This window comes from Drosophila busckii, chromosome 3L (genome assembly GCF_011750605.1).
Source record: "Drosophila busckii strain San Diego stock center, stock number 13000-0081.31 chromosome 3L, ASM1175060v1, whole genome shotgun sequence".
NCBI lineage: Eukaryota > Metazoa > Arthropoda > Insecta > Diptera > Drosophilidae > Drosophila > Drosophila busckii.
In genome coordinates, this window is record NC_046606.1 from 16,234,508 (window position 1) to 16,253,219 (window position 18,712).

The 18,712-nt window shown below is 40.4% G+C and overlaps 2 protein-coding genes across 3 annotated transcripts in view; both read right to left on the reverse strand.

Moving 5' to 3' along the window:
* The window catches only part of LOC108600820 (heparan sulfate 2-O-sulfotransferase pipe), a 32,752-nt gene extending 25,076 nt beyond the window's left edge, over positions 1 to 7,676 (reverse strand). Inside the window, exon 1 of the mRNA XM_017988610.2 lies at positions 7,410 to 7,676. Coding sequence (XP_017844099.2) covers positions 7,410 to 7,498 — 89 coding nt within the window. The 5' untranslated portion in view covers positions 7,499 to 7,676. The remainder of the gene's footprint in view (positions 1 to 7,409) is intronic.
* Positions 7,677 to 10,312: 2,636 nt separating this feature from the next.
* The window catches only part of LOC108598326 (CG32206), a 60,029-nt gene continuing 51,629 nt past the window's right edge, over positions 10,313 to 18,712 (reverse strand). For both annotated transcript variants that reach the window (XM_033293596.1, XM_033293597.1), the window contains 3 exons: positions 16,824 to 17,755; positions 13,430 to 13,782; positions 10,313 to 12,725 (listed from right to left, as the gene is read on the reverse strand). In XM_033293596.1, the coding sequence (XP_033149487.1) occupies positions 12,424 to 12,725; positions 13,430 to 13,782; positions 16,824 to 17,755 (1,587 nt within the window). In that variant the 3' untranslated portion in view covers positions 10,313 to 12,423. The remainder of the gene's footprint in view (positions 12,726 to 13,429; positions 13,783 to 16,823; positions 17,756 to 18,712) is intronic.

The following is an 18,712-nucleotide window of genomic DNA, read 5'->3' on the forward strand; positions in this document are numbered from 1 at the left end:
GAGACGACAGAGAAGAGATGTGAGCGAAGCGAAGGAGAGGCAGAGAAGGAAGCTATGCATGATCTGCAGTAAGCCGTGTAAGCTTTTAAGCGTATGCAGTTCTTCATCAATAAGGTCAGGTTGCAGTCTTTAAACATTTTTAGCTATAACTAACAACTTGCGTATTATGAAGAAAAGTAGGTCTCACAAGACTATAAACACCAAAAACAAATTACTTATAAGAATTGTTACGGACAGTAAGAAATCCACATAGCATGTGTGTCAATCCTAGATCTATGTATATTTAATTTATAGTAAAGTTTATTATTAGCATACAAGTATTCAGCTTAAAGCAATTTTAGGCCAAAAACAAAAGAAAAGACAAACAAAATAAATTCTTGTTTCCAATATTTTGATTTGAAATGAAAACTTCGCATTAAATCTAACTTTTTATTTAAAAAATAAAATATGAATAAATAGTTGTTAATTCTGAATTAGGTATAAAATACACAAGTAGGCAAAAGTAATTTGACAAAACTAAAGTTGGAGGTACTCACCAATTGAACATTTGTCAATAACAAATTTGGTATCAATGGAAAGGTCTTCAAAATCCCGTTTTAATGATACAACATTTGCTTAAACCAACAAAGTAACCATTAAAAAATTGTATCTCTTCTTTTTTCTTCTAGATTTTAAAAAAAATTGCCCTTATCACAAAGAAGTTTTTTTTAAAAATCATATTGCTTATATTTTTTATGATTTTTTTAAAATTATTATTTTAATGAGAAGTGACTAATTTTTCCTTCTAATTGCTCCAAGCACTGGATTCTACGATAAAGTATAATAAATTATATAATGATACTCCATTTATATATCTTTATATAATACCATTTATATTAGCTACATTCTTCTTACTAGGGCTGCATCTGTGATTAATATTACTTTTCATTTGTAAGCCAATAAATTTTAAATTTTTGATTTTATGCGTTTTAACTAAAAGAAATATTTAATCTATTCATTTTAAATTTATGCATTTTAAAACTTAATTTTAAGTGATTGTCAGATGTTCTCAGTTGTTTATTACTAGCAACTGCCCATAGTCGACCACAAATAAATAAATAAAATGCAAATTTAGTTTTTATTCGCCGTGTTTATTTCTGCGTAGATTTTTCGAAAATACAAATTAATAACTTTCGCTTGAGCTTGTAACTTGCAACTTTAATGGGAGTTTGAGTACGCCCACGCTTTTAATTTGATATCCACTCCCCCAAGCAGACAATTAGCATAAAAGCAACTGCACATACGATGCGAATGGAAAAAGGCAAGGGAAATTGCTTAATTAATTTTCTAGCTACGACGAGTATTGGCGTTAAATTGAAAGGCATGCGAGTTAGGAGCTCGGCAAATAAAAATTAATTTTAATGCCGCTTCAAGTAGTCGACGCCTTGCAACTCCCACAGGATGCAAACAGAGTCAGTCGCTCTCTGATATTTTGCAGCGGCAAGTTTGCCAAAGCAGTAAAACGAGTTGCAGCTTAAGCTGGAGTTGGCGACCTACTTTGCTCAGCCTGGGAGAGGCAACAACAAAAACAAAAGCAAAAACACATACGAGGCAATTGGCTTTGGGTGCTGCTGCTGCTGCTGCTGCTGCTGTTGGCAGCTGGCGCCTTCGCCGCTTTCTTTGGCGTCCAGTTGACTCGTTGACACCAATTTGAATGGCAAGTTTTGAGCGTGGAGCTCTGGAGACATTATGCTAAATCTTAGACATGTGAAAGTGCAGCTCAGTAGTGAGTCCGGACTCCGGAGCCAGCATGCGTTGCTCTTGGCTCTAATGCCCGTAATGCCAAATTGCATAGATTTTAATGGAGCAAAGTGGAAATAAAATTACCTAACGGCCAAATAAGGCGAATTATCGATTTACAACGGCCGATTTAATATGCACCTGTTGGTCTAAGCTTGGCTCAAGGTGAAGCCAGCGGATTGATAAATTGCCAAGAACTATTTTCTGTAATTGCTCAGCAGCAGCAGCAGCAGCAGAAGAAGAGAGTGAGCACTATAATTAAATAATTCGCTAGTTTCTATGCCGCTATCTTCGTTAACGATCTAAATTATTGTTGCTTATGCTTTGCCATTTTCTTATTCTATTGCCATTTGTTAAGTAATTATTAAAATTTGTGTTGCTCAGTCACTTGCACTTGAAGTCATCCAAGCCGACAGTCCATTTAAGGCTTCCCAGCATGCTCCAAAAAGAATCCGCAAGCTGCAATAAACCAGTTCAAGTTGTGGCATTTACTTGCTGCTGTTGGCAAATATTGGCCAAGACCGAACCAAATGCACTTTCAAAAACACAGCATAGAGCAGCAAATAAAAAAACCACAAAAACACGAGAGACAAAGCCCGCACTGAGGCCGCCAACACCAACACCAAAGACAAAGACAACGCCTCGGCTTCAGTTGGAGCTGCAGCAATTGGTGGAGACTCCAAAAGGCAGCCAAGACAACTCTTGAAGCAACAAATTGAAATTGTAACAAAATGCTCACGACAAATATGCGGTTGGCTTACAACGACAACAACAACAACAACAAGTGGAGTCATGACGTAATGACCAGCTTGGAGTCATGTGCTCCAGCAGTTACGCTGACTGGGCGAGCGTCTAGGCCAGGTCCAGAGTCTCGACTCTCGAGAGCCGCCGGTTTTATACGTCAATTAAAAAATTCAACTGCATTTTTGTCAAAGCAGTAAAAAATCTCAGCAATTCACGTACTTGAAATGAAAAAATATATTTATGCAGCCAACTAAAATATTAATAAAAAAAATGGAAATTTAAAATTGCAGCGTTTACAAAGTAAATTGAAATTTGAAAAAATACACAAGCCGAAAATAAATTGTTTACATTGTGTTTAATTGCTTTTGGCCATAAATGTTATTTGGCTTGTAGCACGTTGATTATGCCGAGGGATTAGCTAAGCAAATTACTATTTTTTTTTTTTTTCGAGCCAGGAAGCTACAATGTGGGCCAACTGATGGGCCCGAAGCTTTTTATAAAGCCATCAGCAAATCTATAAAAACGATTTATTGATTTTTGTTTAATTCGGTGAAAGGTGGCGCTGTATGAGACTTTGTTTTATGTCTACGTGTGGGTCACACAGAGAGTTGCCCGCACAGCAGGTGACCCAACAACAAGTCGCCCTTAATGCGCACTGGGCGGAGCTGGGAGCCAACTCAAGTCGAGCTGTGAGCCGTGAGCTGCGGACGCACAGCACGTGGCGCTGCTTGCCAAATGCCAAATGATAGCCCAAAGATTTATGCTTTACGTACATGTTGATTTGTCCGAGAGTCCGTCCGGGACTCGACTCATGTTCGACATGTGCGCTGTTAATCATTAAAATCAATTTTTGATTTTGGCCATTAAGTCGCTGGGTGGAAAGTTGGCCATCTTCACTTTTTAAAGCGCGCACACTAAAATCATAAATCAACAGTCCTTTACATAAGTTTAGTACTTTCAGTTTGATAATCGCATTCAACAACAGTCTCTGCTGTTTGTCTGCTGACTGTTTGTACTTTTGCATACAATTTGATTGTTTTTGATCAAATATGCATGCAAACGCTATAAAAATTGTTTGTCTGTTTGCCTGTTAGCTGCACTCGCTCTGCGCCAACAAATTTCATTTAATTTTTGCCTTTTTTCTACCATCTACAGCTGCAGCTTTTTACGTTTACTCGTATTTTACTAGCAGACGCGCAAACTTTAGCAGCGAAAGTGAGTTAGAGAGCAGAAGAAGAGAGCGGAGGGGGGAGTCGAAGAGTCTACCCAAGTATGTAAATCACCTTTACAACAGCACACGGCGCAGATTTATGGGCGCCAGGCAGCTACTTAGCGTACAGAATTTTTTATGGGCACCTAACGCGTCGGAACATGTTCGGCCTGCCAAAGAGCAGTTACAGTCGTGGGTGGCTGGGCTGGGTTGGGTTTGGGGGTGGAGCCATTAGCAAGATGCGCTGCCGCCGCCACAGAACTGTCACAATTCGTTGGCAACGCAAGTGGCAGTGAAAGCGTCTGGGCCAATTTTTGACGTTACCTTCAATTGAACGCCAATTAACACGTGTGAGCAACAGGTGCGAATGCTAAAGCTTCTTTAAAGACTTTTCCTGCCAGACTCAGCCGAGTCAGCTATTGTATTAACGTATTAGGTTAACGTTACGCAAGCTTTGGCATAAAAAAAACACAAAGCAACATTAAATTGATTTTTGATTACCAGCATATGGTAACAACAACAACAGCAACAACAACTAACGTTAGTTAGTTAGCTGTTACGCATTGAGTTAGTCACGCCCACATGCAGTTGCTGCCACTTGGCCATATTTGTATATCAAGTGAAAGCTATTCACTTAATTTCCACTCGGTTATTTTTAGGCAAAAGTGTTGCTGATTTTGCTGCACATTTTTCACATTATTGTGTTAATCAGTTTTGGCCTTATTTTTGCGCTACCGCCTTTTAGCCATTTTACATAAGCTTTGACAAAGTCGTAGTCGTGCTAGGGTTGGGGGTAGCATAACTGAGCCCATGCGAGAGCCGATTAGTTACTCTGGGCCCCAGGGCCATATTTATGGCAACTAATAATGGTTGCAGGCCAAGAGTTTCAGTGGGCGGCGCTATGTCATTTCGCTTTTGGTGCAAATTTTTATGTCATCGTTAGAAAAGGCACTAAACATTTGTAAGTCGTAAAAAAAATAACAAACAACAAACAATTTTTCTCTGGGGCTTTCACTTGCTAAAAACGGCGTGTGAAAAGATCTGTAAACAAACTGAAATTATACCGGTTAATAAACATGCGGGTGCCGGATCACAGTTATGTGTACTCAAGCTTTAGTCACTGCTTAAAAGCTTCTGCAGTTAAGGAACAGGGCAGCAGCAGCGCTAAGCAGAATAAAAAACGACAGAACTTGGTTCTAAAGCTTCTTATCGCTAAACAAAGCAAAGTGTGCGTGTGTGTGTGTGTGCGTTTGTGTGTGTGTGGGTGTGTTTATTTGGCAAAAGTCAAGTCATAGACAAGAAAGCTGCATTCGAAGCTTTCCAATGCGCGCTCAAGTGCTCTGCTCTGCTCTGCTCGCATTGAAAGCAAATCACATAATTGTCAACCACGAGCGCGTCAAGCCGAGCAGAGCGCATAGCTGCGCAGTCGGCGTCGATCAAAGCAGCGCGTCAAACTAATAATAACAGCAGCAGTGCAGTCAACTGCACAGAGCGTCGGTGAGTGAGAGTCGCGGCGCTTTAACTTTGACTCTTTCGCACGCTCGGCTTGCTCAAGAGGTTCTAATTTGTTAGCCAGCGCATGTGACGTCACACAGCGAATGAAAGCGAGAGCTGGCAGTCAGCCACACGCATCGAATGTTAAGTTTAAATTGCGTTAATTTGTAAACAAAACTTGCTTTGGGTCAACTAACTCTTAACTGTTATTAGTTTTAAGTGTATTACAAAAACAGAGCTTGCTCAACAAAGCTTTACAGCAGAACGAAATACGCCCACGCAGCGTAACAGCTGCTGTTAGCGCTACTGTTAGCGCTGCTGTCAGCGCTGCTGTTAACGCTACTGTTATTTACAGCTGATGTTGCTGCTGATGCAATTTGATTGCTTTTACGGCCGAGTGCATGCCGTAAATTTATGCGGCTGCGTTCATGTAACCAAATTATGTTTTTTAATTAACTCGCAGTCACAAAGCTAGTTAATTAATAAGTCAATTTTTGTGAATTACTGTTGACATAAACACACAAGCCACATTCTATACACACGCACACACACTCGCACACACTCTTCAATTTGTAAGCAGAAAAGCTTTCAAGCTGCTGTGCCTCAGGCTAGCTGTGCGCCTGGTTCACATTGTTGCCGCGAGTTTGTGAGCCCGAAACAATTAATTGAATTAATTAATATCAATTAAAAAAAATAAACACACACGCAGACAAAAGTGTCATGTAAATAATGCAAAATGCCAGCCGCATACATAAATATTGTTAAAAGTGATTTTTTTGACTCATTTACTTTATTTTCCATATCATAAATATTGGTTTAATTTAATACGCCTACATGCATTTGTTGTTGCTAAATTGCAGTAGCCATTAAAACATGAATGTTTGATGGATTGAGCGAATGATAGGGCGACTGTTGTTTGATAAGAACTTTGATTGCCGAGCGGCGCTTTGGGCGTGAAATTGTTAAAATGAGCAGAAAATGAAATGCAAACGAAATGCTGGGAAATTAAATAATTAAATGCAACAAATGTATAAATAATTAATGCCGTTATTTATAGTGGAAATAATTCAAGCACTCAACGAGCAGCTGTTTGAGTGATAAAAGAGTCAAATCGCTTGAAACGGCATATGCCGAAGCGTAAATAAATAATAAATAATTATGAAAATGTATGTTCAACTATTTATTTATTTAACCACAAGGCATTCCCACACTTCAAAGCCAACGCTCAAGAGGTTTTTAAAAAAACATTAAGACCAGACCACAAAACATGCATGCGTATCTCATTAGTTTACATCTCAGATCTCAATTGCAACACTTTTTCGGTTTTGCCACATGTTGCACAACGAGCGGACGCAGCCGCAACACAGCCCCCAATGCTGTGTATGGGCATGGCCTAAACACCTTTGCTAATGGTCTCACTTAAGGCCTGGCCAGCGACTAATGAGCGGGCACTCAGCGAACTGTGAGCTCTTAAAAAGGCAGCCCGAGAACCGAAATAAAAAACCATTTAATACACGGCGAAAAAAAAAAACTTTTAAACACAACAAAGAAGCTTTGTTTTGGGGTGGGGATGGGGGTGGGCGCTGGCTACTTGAAATAGTTGAGGTGGTGTTTGAATTTGAGTTTTCGAGGTTTTCTTTTACCTTTGTTGGCTTTGTTGTCTCTGCACATAGTTGGTTACCCAAAAGACCAAAAAAATAAAATTATAAAACTGGCCTCGAAGCTTTTCAACAATTGAAATATGAGTGCGGAGTCGCAGCAGAAAAGAAATATGCACTGGCTTTAAATTTCTTTAAAACTGGAGCATTCGTGATTCTGATTAGCTGCCAAATGCAGTCAACGGTCAACAGCAGCAGCCGCAGCCACAGCTACTGACCATGAAATCATTTTTCATACTATTATATTTGTTCAATCGGTAATAAGAAAAAAACGTTACACTTTTGCTTGATGCCAAAGTTGGCAGCTGCACCAGCTCAAGTCAAGTCAAGTCAATAAAACCGAAAGTTAAGAGCCAAGTTGAGAACGCGAATGCGAATGCTGCGTTGAATTCAATTCGAATGGGCAATTATGACCGGTTTTCAATTAAACATTAAAGTGCAGTTGGAATTCTTGGACTTTCGCTCCAAAGCAGTTGCAGCCTAAAAGAGAAACTCTATATTCTAAATATTTTAGCAACACTTACCGCTTGGGATAGGGTATGCGCCTGTATTTGAGAGCATTTTCCATTTCACGCAGCTTCATTTTGTATGGGCGATCCGCGTTTAAAGACATGCGACACACACACACGAGAATTCACACACACAAGCGAAAGATTCAAACTGTTTGCACAACTCTTAAGAACAACTCTTTGACAGTTGAACTTTTGTAATTTTACTCTCACAATTAACAGTTAGCGGCGGTGAGCGAGAACGGTCTGCGGTTGAGCTCAAGACGTGTTTAGCGCGCTACGTTCGCGGCACAACTGAATGTTCCTTTCAGCATTAAGCTACCTTGGTTGGCCGAAGCTTACGATCGCTGCTTTGAAGTCGCTGGATCGCTGCTGCCGAAGCCGAGCGCTAGTTACGTTCACTGCTGCTGCTTTTACCTTTTTCTTTAATGCGCTCTCTTCGGCGCGCAACTCTCTCACGCTCGCTGCATAGGTGTGCTCAACTTTTGCGAACGCCAGTGTAGCCAGCATATGTATGTACTCTATTCAAGTGTTTTGGTTGTTGTTGCTCTTTTTATTGCCTGCTGCCATCAAAGTCTACTTTTTGTCTTATTTGGGTCGCTAATATTTAAACAAATTGTAAACGTAGCACATTTACCTTCAAGTAGAAAAGAAAAAGAGAGCACAACCAACTGCACAAATACTCGTAGACAAGAAATTGATGTTTTAACAGTTGTTCAATTTTATTCTTTCTGCTTTTTAACTTTACCACGTTGTTAAGATCCGAGTCGGCAGCTTACCATGGATGATGGTCCAAAAACGGGTTTAACTTTGAACTGTACAGAAGCCCAAAACTTGACCTAGCCGGCTTTTAATTTTCTTCTATTAATAAATTTGTATTTGGCTTTGTGCTTTGAGCGCTGAGGTAATCTATTTGTATTGCCAAATTCGTTAGGCCAAAACCATTAAAATTCAGCAGAAATTGATTATATGCCACAAGCACATTGACCCTACTTAGCTTGATGATGACCGCTAGCTGCACAGTGGTACATAAAATTATGTCTACGCGTGCTAATTCTAAGCTCTATGGGCATACTTATTGCCCTCAGTGTTGAGTGCAGCTTCGACTGGCGTCTGACGGCTGTTGGCCCAAAGTAAAGCGTTTACACATTAACTAGAGTCTACGATTTTTTGCTCGTCTTGTTTAGGCAGCAATATGAAAAAAATCGCAATGTTTTTATTTCTTTTATTTTTTTGCAACAAGCTGAAAATTCGTGTAAGTTTAACGATAAAAAACTTAAAATCGCTTTGGTCAACAAAATATTATGGAAGTACAAAAAAAATTAAATACAGACGTATGGCAAAAAAAATTGATGCAATTTATTTTTAAAATTAAACTTAATTAGCTCTACAGCTACAGCAGTTTAAAGGGTTAGTATTACATAGGCAGAAAGCGAAGCTCACTTGATATCGATATGCCATAATAAAATTACTAAATTGAATGCGAAAAAATATTGAAAGTTGTCATTGCATTGCACAGTTGAAGTAAAAATATTGCACTTGTCATATTTTCCACTTAAGCGACAAAAGCAGCAACAGCAACAGCGACAGCAACAAGAGTCGCCGCCATGACAATGATGATAATTGAAGCTGAAAGAGACGATGATGGCTCTCCCGCACAAATCTCTGGACACCTAAGCCGCACCTTTGCCCAACAACAACAAATATGGCTGAACTGTTGTCGTCAGCTTGTCAGTTTATCAGCTGCAATTGCACCGCAATAAGTTTTTACACACTCCAAAGCTTGTTGTTGTTGTTGCTGCGCTTGGGTTTGCTGGCAGCGCAGCAATTGTGCTGAACTGGCAACTCAATTGTAAACAACTTCAATTAGCCCTAGGCGCAAATACACCGAATGTATCTTTGTGAATTCTCAGCCAACAGTCAACTGACGGCGAGGTGCGCCCCAAAAGTTGCTACTTACCAGTGTTGCCAATTGTTGAGTTCCCGCACAAGCTAGAATTTGATTAAAAATAAGCTAAACTCGCTACTTTCCAGCCAAGCATAACGGAATAATTGTTTGCTTATCATTTCTGAAATTTTGCAAGCTTGACTTTTATTTGATTTCAGATTTTCATCGCTTAGAAAAGCAGCTCATGATCATATAGATAAAGTTCACGTATAATCGAAAAAATAGGAAAAAATAAAATATTTCCTTGCTGTTACGGATTTATGTAAGAACTTAAAATAAGCTGGAAATATGGCTAAAAGCATTTTGGAAATTTTAAAGTTATATTTTATAGATATGCTGGATCTAGTCTCAACTGAAGCTTAACGACAGCAAATGGGCGTAGCAACTTTAATGTCTACCCTCGCCTATTTATTTTTTTTGTTACGGAGCCTATCAACGCCAAGCGGCCCAAGCGTGTTGGCGGTTTGGCCAACCTACTGGCCAACGGCAATAAATACGACCACAGTCCAGCACACACAGTTGCTACATGTTTTATCCCAGTTCCAGTACCAGGCCAGACCCCAGCAGAGCTGCCTCCAGGCGTTGGCACTTGCTTCAGCTTTAACACCAGGCAATTGGTCAGCAGCTGTTACGCCCCCCGCTTCTGTTTGAAAGACTGCGCTTAATTTTTAAAATTCTTGTTTTATTAGTTGTTTTGTTTTCTCTTTTAATTGTCTTGTTTTAAATACTCGTTTCATCTATTTGATTCAGTGCGTCATTACTTCAAATTTTTTTCATTTATAATATTCTATATATATATACTTTTATTTATATTTAGTTTTATATAAATATTTGGGTTTTAGTCATGCTTTGTTTATTATACAAGTGAAACTTATGTATGTTTTGTAAATTCCGAAACGATAAACTAAACAGTAAAGTTGAGCAATTTATTTGTATTTATATTATAAATATTTTTACTTTCCATTTTTTTTATTTTTTGGGGTTCTTTAATATGCGTCTGCTGTACGCAGTTTTGACTATTTACACAGTTGCATGTAATGTTTTTTTATATTATTTATTATTTTGTTTCTTTTTTTTTGAGTAGAAATGTTTTATGCGCTCTCATATTTCAATTTGTTGTACGCTTGTTGACGCTTTTTAAAATTTAAATCAGTTGGCACAGAAAATTTCCATAGTTTGTTGTCTAGTGTACGTATGTGTGTGTGTGTAGTGTGTGTGTGAGAAGGAACTGAACCGAACCGAAAGTGCACGTGACTCTGACCACGAATGTTAAAAAATGCAGCGACTTTTTTTTTTTATACAAATTACTCATTGCATGCTCTGTCACTTGCTATCGTATAAATACTTTTTTTAACAACTGTCTGACTGACAACGAATTCAAATTTGGCCTATGCGCCAATTTTTCTTTTTAAATATATGTATTTTTTATTTGTGTGTGTTTGTGGTTATTTTATTAATTTTTTATATGGCAGCAGGGGTCAACATAATAATCGACATTTGTTTATGTGTCAGCGAAGAATGTAACTAAAATTCGCGCTTTTTTTTCAATTGATATTATTATTATTTTCTCTTTGGGGTTTTTTATTTTTTGTTTTGTGATTTCTATTTTGATGGCTGTAAAAGCGCAACAAAATCCGTGTTTATTCAATACATATTTATATTAATTATTTTGAATATTTAGTGCATTTAAAATGAACTATGTTGCCAAGAAGTTTGATTGTTTATAGTAATTATAGGGCTATGTTTGCTTAATTTAGTTTAATTACTTCATACAATTGGCATATATTATTCGAAATATATTTAGTGCTATAACTGTATTGGGTTTTTACAATCGCATGTCCATGCTTAATTAATTTATTAATTGTATTTTATGCTTTGTAATATCGTTAGGAATTGTTTGCAGCTACAAATGCATAAAACTCAGGAGTTCAGTTCGAGAAATCAAATCTTAAAATTATCGAGTCTTGAAGTTGAAAACTTCGATCAAAACATAAGTAGACTTTCCATAAAATGTGAAACTTGAAGACATTTTTCATTTTTCATGGCAGTTTAGTTTGATAATGATGCAGCAGCCAGTTGCGTATTTATTTAATTAATAACAATTTAACCACTATGTGATGCTCTTTTTGTTTAGTTGTATGTGTGTGTGTGTGTGTATTTGTGTGGTGCTTTATTATAATAATTAAACTAAGTCTATATATAATTCTATACGTAATATCGTATGATAGCTCAGTTATCTGCCCCATGACGAGTACTCTTTAAATGCCGCTACTACACACATTACGCTCACATACATATGTATTTGTATATATGTAGTTTAATATGCCTGCATGTATGTGTGTGTGTGTGTGTGTGTGTGTAAGATCACAACACTGTTGAGATTTTAACTTGCTTTGCCCTTCCCTCTCTATTTAGCTCTCTAAGCTGCAAACAGTTTCATAATCATTCTTAATACTTATGCCTAGATACTTAACGTTTAGTTTTCGAGCTGCTGCTCTTTGCATTTTTTATACAATTTTATTGTAATACGATTTGGTTTCTTCTTCTTCTTCCGATTCAATGAATTTGCTGGCTAATTGTAACTAAGTTTCTTATGCTCAATGTGTGCTAAGTGCGCTAAGTACTAATAACTCGGGTCGGATACTTAATTTACAAAAAGGGTCTTTGCTTGCTTTGCAGTTGTGTGTTGCGAATCATAAAATTATCAAGTATACGCAACGGATGACAACAGTTTGTCATTAAGCCGAGAAATCGAATTGCCCATTTACCGTTAGCCGTAGCCCTAGTCTAGACACACACACATATTTACGTTTATACTGTTGAAGCGCTTAGAAAAGTTACGAACTTACAATTTAATTTTAGTTCTCATACTCCCTGTTTGGCTTAAAACTTCCACGCCAGCTCCACAGCTCCAATCGGCAGCTGCTGAGGATGCTGCAGCTGCTGCTGTTCCGGTTCCAGCTCTAGTCAGGCCTGGCTCAGACCCTGCTCCATCTGTTCGTACAAGCCACAGCCGGCGGCAACATATCACACGGTCGTCTCCCGATCCACGTGTATGTATTCGACCGGCTGGAGTGGATGTCAGGACGCCGGATCGATGTAGAGCGCCTCCTTCTTGAAGTCCTTCTTCAGTGTGCCAATGTTGCAGGCGGCGGGCACATTGCCATTGCCATTGGCGCCGTTCATGAAGCCGCCGCTCTTCTGCACCACCGACTTTTTTCGCTTGCGCATCAGCCCGAGCATGCAGAATATGAGGCAGGCGGTCAGCGCGGCGGCAATGCAGCCCAAGGCCGCGAACACGCCGCCGGGCAGCTCCAGCAGCTTACGCGCCGTGCCGCACTCCTCCTCGGACTCGTCAAAGCCGCTGGGACAGTTGTGGCGACCTGCAAAGTGCAAAGTGGTAAGAGCATTGATTCCAAGGATATCTAGCACTCCTGCCAGTGTCACTTGAGTGCTGCTCCGTTCCGAGTGGCCACTGGGTCGGCTCGACTTGTTTAATGCGCTGCCAGCGCGGTTAGGCATACCCGCCGCCTGGCTGGCCATAAATAATTGAAGCTAAAAGGCAGCAGCTCCCTCTCTATCTCCCTCTCTTTCTCCCCCTATCGGACTTAACTACTTCCTCTCTGCAGTTGCCATTTGGCAGCAGCTGTTGCTGCCGCTTGCGGCTGACTGGGTTTGGAGTTTGGGATGCGCTCAAACTTTGGCGCAAGATATTTTTGGGGCGGCTTGTTGGACAACCCGCAGAAGCGGCGGCGGCAGCAAGTTGCAGCTGCTTTGTGCAGTTGTCAGGAAACTTTGCCTGATTACAAAAACGTGGCCAGCAGCTTGCATTGAAATTAACAGACAAGCAACCACAAGTGAAATTTCTGTTGCCTACTCAGAGGCGTTTGGACAGGCCACAGCGACAGTCGGACAGTCGGACAGACCGCAACCAGCGCCAAATCACGTACACGTAATGCAAACTTTATACAAACGAGGGCAGCCACAGCGATAGCTCCAGCTTCAGTTCGGAGCGCTTTGAGCTCTGCTGTTAGTTTGCTGGCAGCTCCAAGCCGTAGTCACATTTCAAGTTGCAATCTCAACTTACCATCACACCAGAGGCTAGCCGCTATGCATGCATCAATTTCAGGGCATTTGTACTCGCAATCCGACTCCTTGGGATAGAAACCAAATTCACTCAGCGTTGCATTCGCCGCTGCACTGGGCGCCATTCCGCCTGCCGCACCGGCAACGCCAGCGCTGCCAGTGCCCACAACTCCGGTGCCTCCAGCTCCACCAGCACCACTGCTGGGTGGTGTGCCCAGGCCCGTGGTTACGCTCGCATTCACATGCAGGTCCAATTGCTGCAGCAGCGCATTCTTGGTGCGATGTATCTCCAGCCAAGTGAAGGCGATGTCGCCGGGCTCCTTGAGTATGGGCTCCAGCACCAAGCTGATGGGCCTGCAAAGAGTAAAGCGCATGAGAACAACCATGTCTATGTATCTATGACTCTGTGTATGTGTGTACGTGTGTGTGTTTGTAAAACGTAAAGCAAAGTTGTAAACATTTTCGACTGCACTCCTTCGTCGCCTTGCCCTGCGGCTGTCATGCAGCTGCTCGCCATGCTCCGAATAACTTTGAGTCAAGTTTTGGGCTACAGCTAGAAGAAATACCCCACTCAGATATCTCTTTGGCTGTCAGTTGCTCAAGTGCAACTAATTACGCGCAACTTTCAAGTTGCCATAGACAAAATACTCGTTCATTATTCACTCGGCTTCGAATCAAGTCGCAGAGTCGAGAACGTCGAATGCTGCGCCAGCAATGTTATTGCCATTAACATGAGAGCTGTTAAGTATGTGGTCCTAATGGCTCTAGATTTATCCCCAACCGAACTCTCAACAGAAAATGCATGCATATTGAATTAAAAGTCTAAGCAGGTGCATTGGCAAACTGAAAGAATTGAGTCAAACAAATTAAAGCTCACAACACTAATGTAGAGCTAAATCTGTTTAATTTCAATTATTTGAGGCGACTAATGCACAGGTGATATGCTATATTCTATAACTAATGATTACGATTGAAACAGTCGACAAATATTTTGGGATTACTTCAGGCTAATCAAAAGAAGTCGGTAAAGAAGTCAGACAATATTTAAGTTTTCTTTCAATTATTTGGTTATTTTCCTTTACTTGATTATTTCCCTACAAAACCAATACAAACATGGTATATATACAATACCATACCCCACCTATTAAAGTCATGCCCATCACTTCTCCCTACTAAACTATCTATCATCAAAAACACAAACCCAACAAAGCTCCTCGACGAACTCAACACAGATAATTTAGAAAAAATCTTAACTTTCTTAAAAGCTTCGAACCTATTCCACACAATATAAAACTACCCAAAATGTACATAAATAAAAATTTACCAACTAAGTAGCCAAAATACAATGTATAAAATTTAATTAAACTAAGGCCTTGTTGCCAGCGGTTTACCAACTAAGTTAGTCTAGTTTTGTACACTTCTCTATCTTTAATAAGAAATAAATAAAATAATTTAAGCAAAATATTCTGATTATTTTAAATGAATATTCAAATAAAAAGTTAAGCTTGCAAAATATTAAAAATTATTACTTCAGCCTGTAAATAATAATTACCCAATTAGTAAACTTTGACAGCTATGCTCACTTGGAAGCAACCAACTTGTTAATACACTTTGCTTAGTAAATCGTACTAAACGAGCATATAAAACGCTCTCTTGACTTAACTCAACGTTTGAAGTTTGAACATTTTGCGTGCTTTCAACTTTATTGGGAGCATTTACCGTTTTGCGGACAATTTCCTAAGCCATATTATACATACATATATAAGCCTAATGCTATGCACACATGAGCTCTGGTCGGCCAGGCATAAAATGTATTTAAAATGCCAGCATGTTATAGAACATTTAAATAGCTTCGCCAAAGTGAGCTGCCGCTCCAGGAACTAATTGCAATTTAACAGTATTTTTCAGAGCCTCAAACGCCCACTCTATGTATTTTGATGGCTCTTATGAGCTCTGCCTTATGAAGAATACAAAGAAGCATGAGCAGAGCTGCTACTACAGTGAAGCAAAAGAGGCAGCCAGCCTGCTTAAAAATGCAATAACAGGAAATGGCTACAGCGGCAACAAAACACAGGAAATTGAGCGCAAGCAAGACAAAAAATACATTGGGGCAAACAAACATGGCCGTCAGATACACACACACACTCACACACTCACACACACACACACACACACACACGTATGAAGAAGACGCTGTTGAAAAGCATGCAAAATGGCCATAGAGCTATGCCAGGTGTGTATGTATGTGTGTGCTCCGTTCCGTGCCGGCAATTTATGTTCAAGGTGCGTGCCATGAAAATGAACTTGGCTTTGGTCAGTGCTGTTAGCTCCACTCGCAACGCCAGAACGTGTTGCCATTTCATTTTATGTGCAAGTGCAGCTCAAATTTGTCGCCAAAAAGCAAACAGAAAATAAAAAAATGACTACATGCGACGATATATGCTACACATAAAACACACACACAGACTCAGCACACTGATGCACATCACAAACGTGGCCACTGTGAAAACATATTTTTATGGCACCCCAAAGGGTAATTGACAGCGCTGTCAGTGCCGGACCATGTCCGGTCTGGAGCAGACAGTATCAGAGCACAGTGCTAACTAATGAGCGTGTTGAGCCTTTTAGATAATTAATCGAGCGCTTTGCAACTCAGCTGCAATTGCAGAAGTAGTTGCTGCCAAGGCTTAGGATGATAAAGCGGAAAACCGCAAGCAAACTGAAATTTAATTTTTTAAATTTGAAGCGCCAACTTATTGAAAACAAGCTAATATTTAATATGCACTGACTCCCTCTCAACCAAAGATGCAATAAGAACAACAAAACTTCCAAAGCCAGCTAATCGTTCATTATTTGTAATAACTTAATCTCATATCAGTCAGAATTGAAAATTATTTGAATAATATGTAGACATCAAGGAAAACGAATTAGTTGTAAACGCAATTTATCTGCCATTCACTCTTACCCTAAATAAATATTTTGAAAATTCACTCAATACAGAAGCACACAATTATTTATGTTGTACAAATAATCCAATCCCAATATGGAAATGAACATAGAATATAACAACAACTTGCACAGAAATAAGCAAATACAAATTAAGGGGTTCAGACTTGGCCACACCAATCTTACCAACCAACACTATCTAGACCCATCCACCAACCAATTATAAATTCAAAACAATTGTTGGCACATCCCACACCAAATATTGTCACAACCAAAGCTTAATTCCATATATAGCATATATAGCAAACTTCAAAGAGTTTAAGGAAATAGTATCAAGTGCTCTATAATAAGTTTGTCATAAATAAACATCAAAATATTTTTAAAATGTTGGAACTATATATGTATATATATTTAGCATATTTTAGAGTTGTATTAGTCATTGCACTTACTTGTTCATAAATAATGGCTGACCATTGGTCCAATCCTCGGAGAATATGTGCAGCGATGTGGGCCTCGGTCCGCTCTGGGCGGGACAAACCACACGCATGGGCTTTAGGGGGCGGCCAGAGTAGACCATCAGTCGGTTCTTGGTGTGACAGCGCATGGCATCCTCGGAGGTGGGATCGACGGGCAGGTAGGAGCCCCAGGTCTGCACGAACAGCGAACGCTCGGCGGACTGCGCTTCAATGTACCAGGCGAGTCCCTCGCAGCTGGCGTCCTGCGTCTTGAGCGGATACTTGAGGTCATCCTCACCGCCGGCGCCCTTGAGCTTCAGCTGCTTGCGGCAGTCCGGCTGGCGCTTGAACTCGTACGAGGCGGAGAAGAAGACATCGGCAAAGTCCTCCGATATATTCAGATTGGTGACGGTAAAGCTCAGCTCCATGATGCGTGAGTGCGAGACAAAGGTCAGCGGCGCGTTGCTGTAGAGTGCGCTGGAGTTATCGCAGAAGCAGCCCAGCTGGATTTTGACATCCCGGAAGGGCACATCGTACAGCCGCAGCTCGGTGATGCGGCCCTCGGGATCGAGCTGATTGCAACGCGGCCTGCCCGTATGCAGATCCGAGTCGGTGGTGCAGGCAGTGCCCTCGCCAAAGGACACATTATGCAGCACCAGCTTGACACGCTCCGAAGCGCCAGCCTCGAAGCGATACAGGCAGGTTATGTTCTTGGCGCCGCCCCGGCCATAGAGGAAAACATTACGCGGCATTTGGATGTTGCCCTTCCGCTTGCGAAAGACGCGCGAGCACAGCGGCGGCACGGGATCCTCGCCCCGCCTCCCCGGCCACGTCTCGCCGCCCTGCTCTGTGTCCACAAACTCGTAGTTGAGCGCAAATTGAGCGGGAAATAGGGCGGTGCCGGTGTGTGTGTGGAACTCCAGTTTCTGCAAGGGCAAAAGCGAAAAGTGTACACTGAGTAAAATTTATGCCAGGCGATTAAGGTTTATCATAGCTGTTCCAGTACAGCAAAGAATCAAACTACATAACCAACTTCTAAACAAGCAACATTCCATTATAGCAACCTTTGTATTTGGAACTGCTTTACCTTCACAATATCTATGCAAGCAATGGCATCAGATCATTAAAACTAAAACAAGGCCTAAGAAATATGAATAATCAGAGATAGAGCTCTTCTGATTCGATACTATTAATATATTGCAACTAATAGAACTAGTAATTTATATTTAAATCTGTTTCCTAATTTAGATTATTTTCTATATATGAAACTTATTTTCAATAAATTGTTTCATACTGACTCCACATTTCAATTTTATGCTAACAACTATTTTCTTTTGTTACAAAATATATTTAATTGCTATTTTCATTTACTGATATTTCTTTTTCATTTATTTGATTTAAGTAAGACTTACACTATTTGCTAATCGTTGACAATTTCGCGCAGTGTATATGTAGCTGCTTCAATTTGGTGTCAAAATATTTGCAGTTCATATTTGCGACACTCAAAAAGGCTAAGCAAGCTTATTGCGGTCCCTTCTATTTGCTAGGCCCGCAGTCGGTGCAACACACACACACACACACACACCCACACGTGCTACTCCCACTGCTCGTCTGTGTGTGGGTGTGTGTGTGTGTGTGCTTTGGCAAATTTGAATTTTGCCAGCAGGCAAAGAAGTCACCGTGGGGCGCGTGTCCACACGGGCATGTTAGATTCGTTTGTCGTTATTTGTGCATGTCTGGCGATGCAGTCGAGTGTTTAATTTGATTAATTTTGTCAAGTTTCGAGCAAATACAAATTTGCACTCTGCCAAATTTGTTGGCACGCCTCGCTGCCAGCCAATTCTTGGCAAAAGCCAAATTGGATGCCCCCACACAAAGAGCGT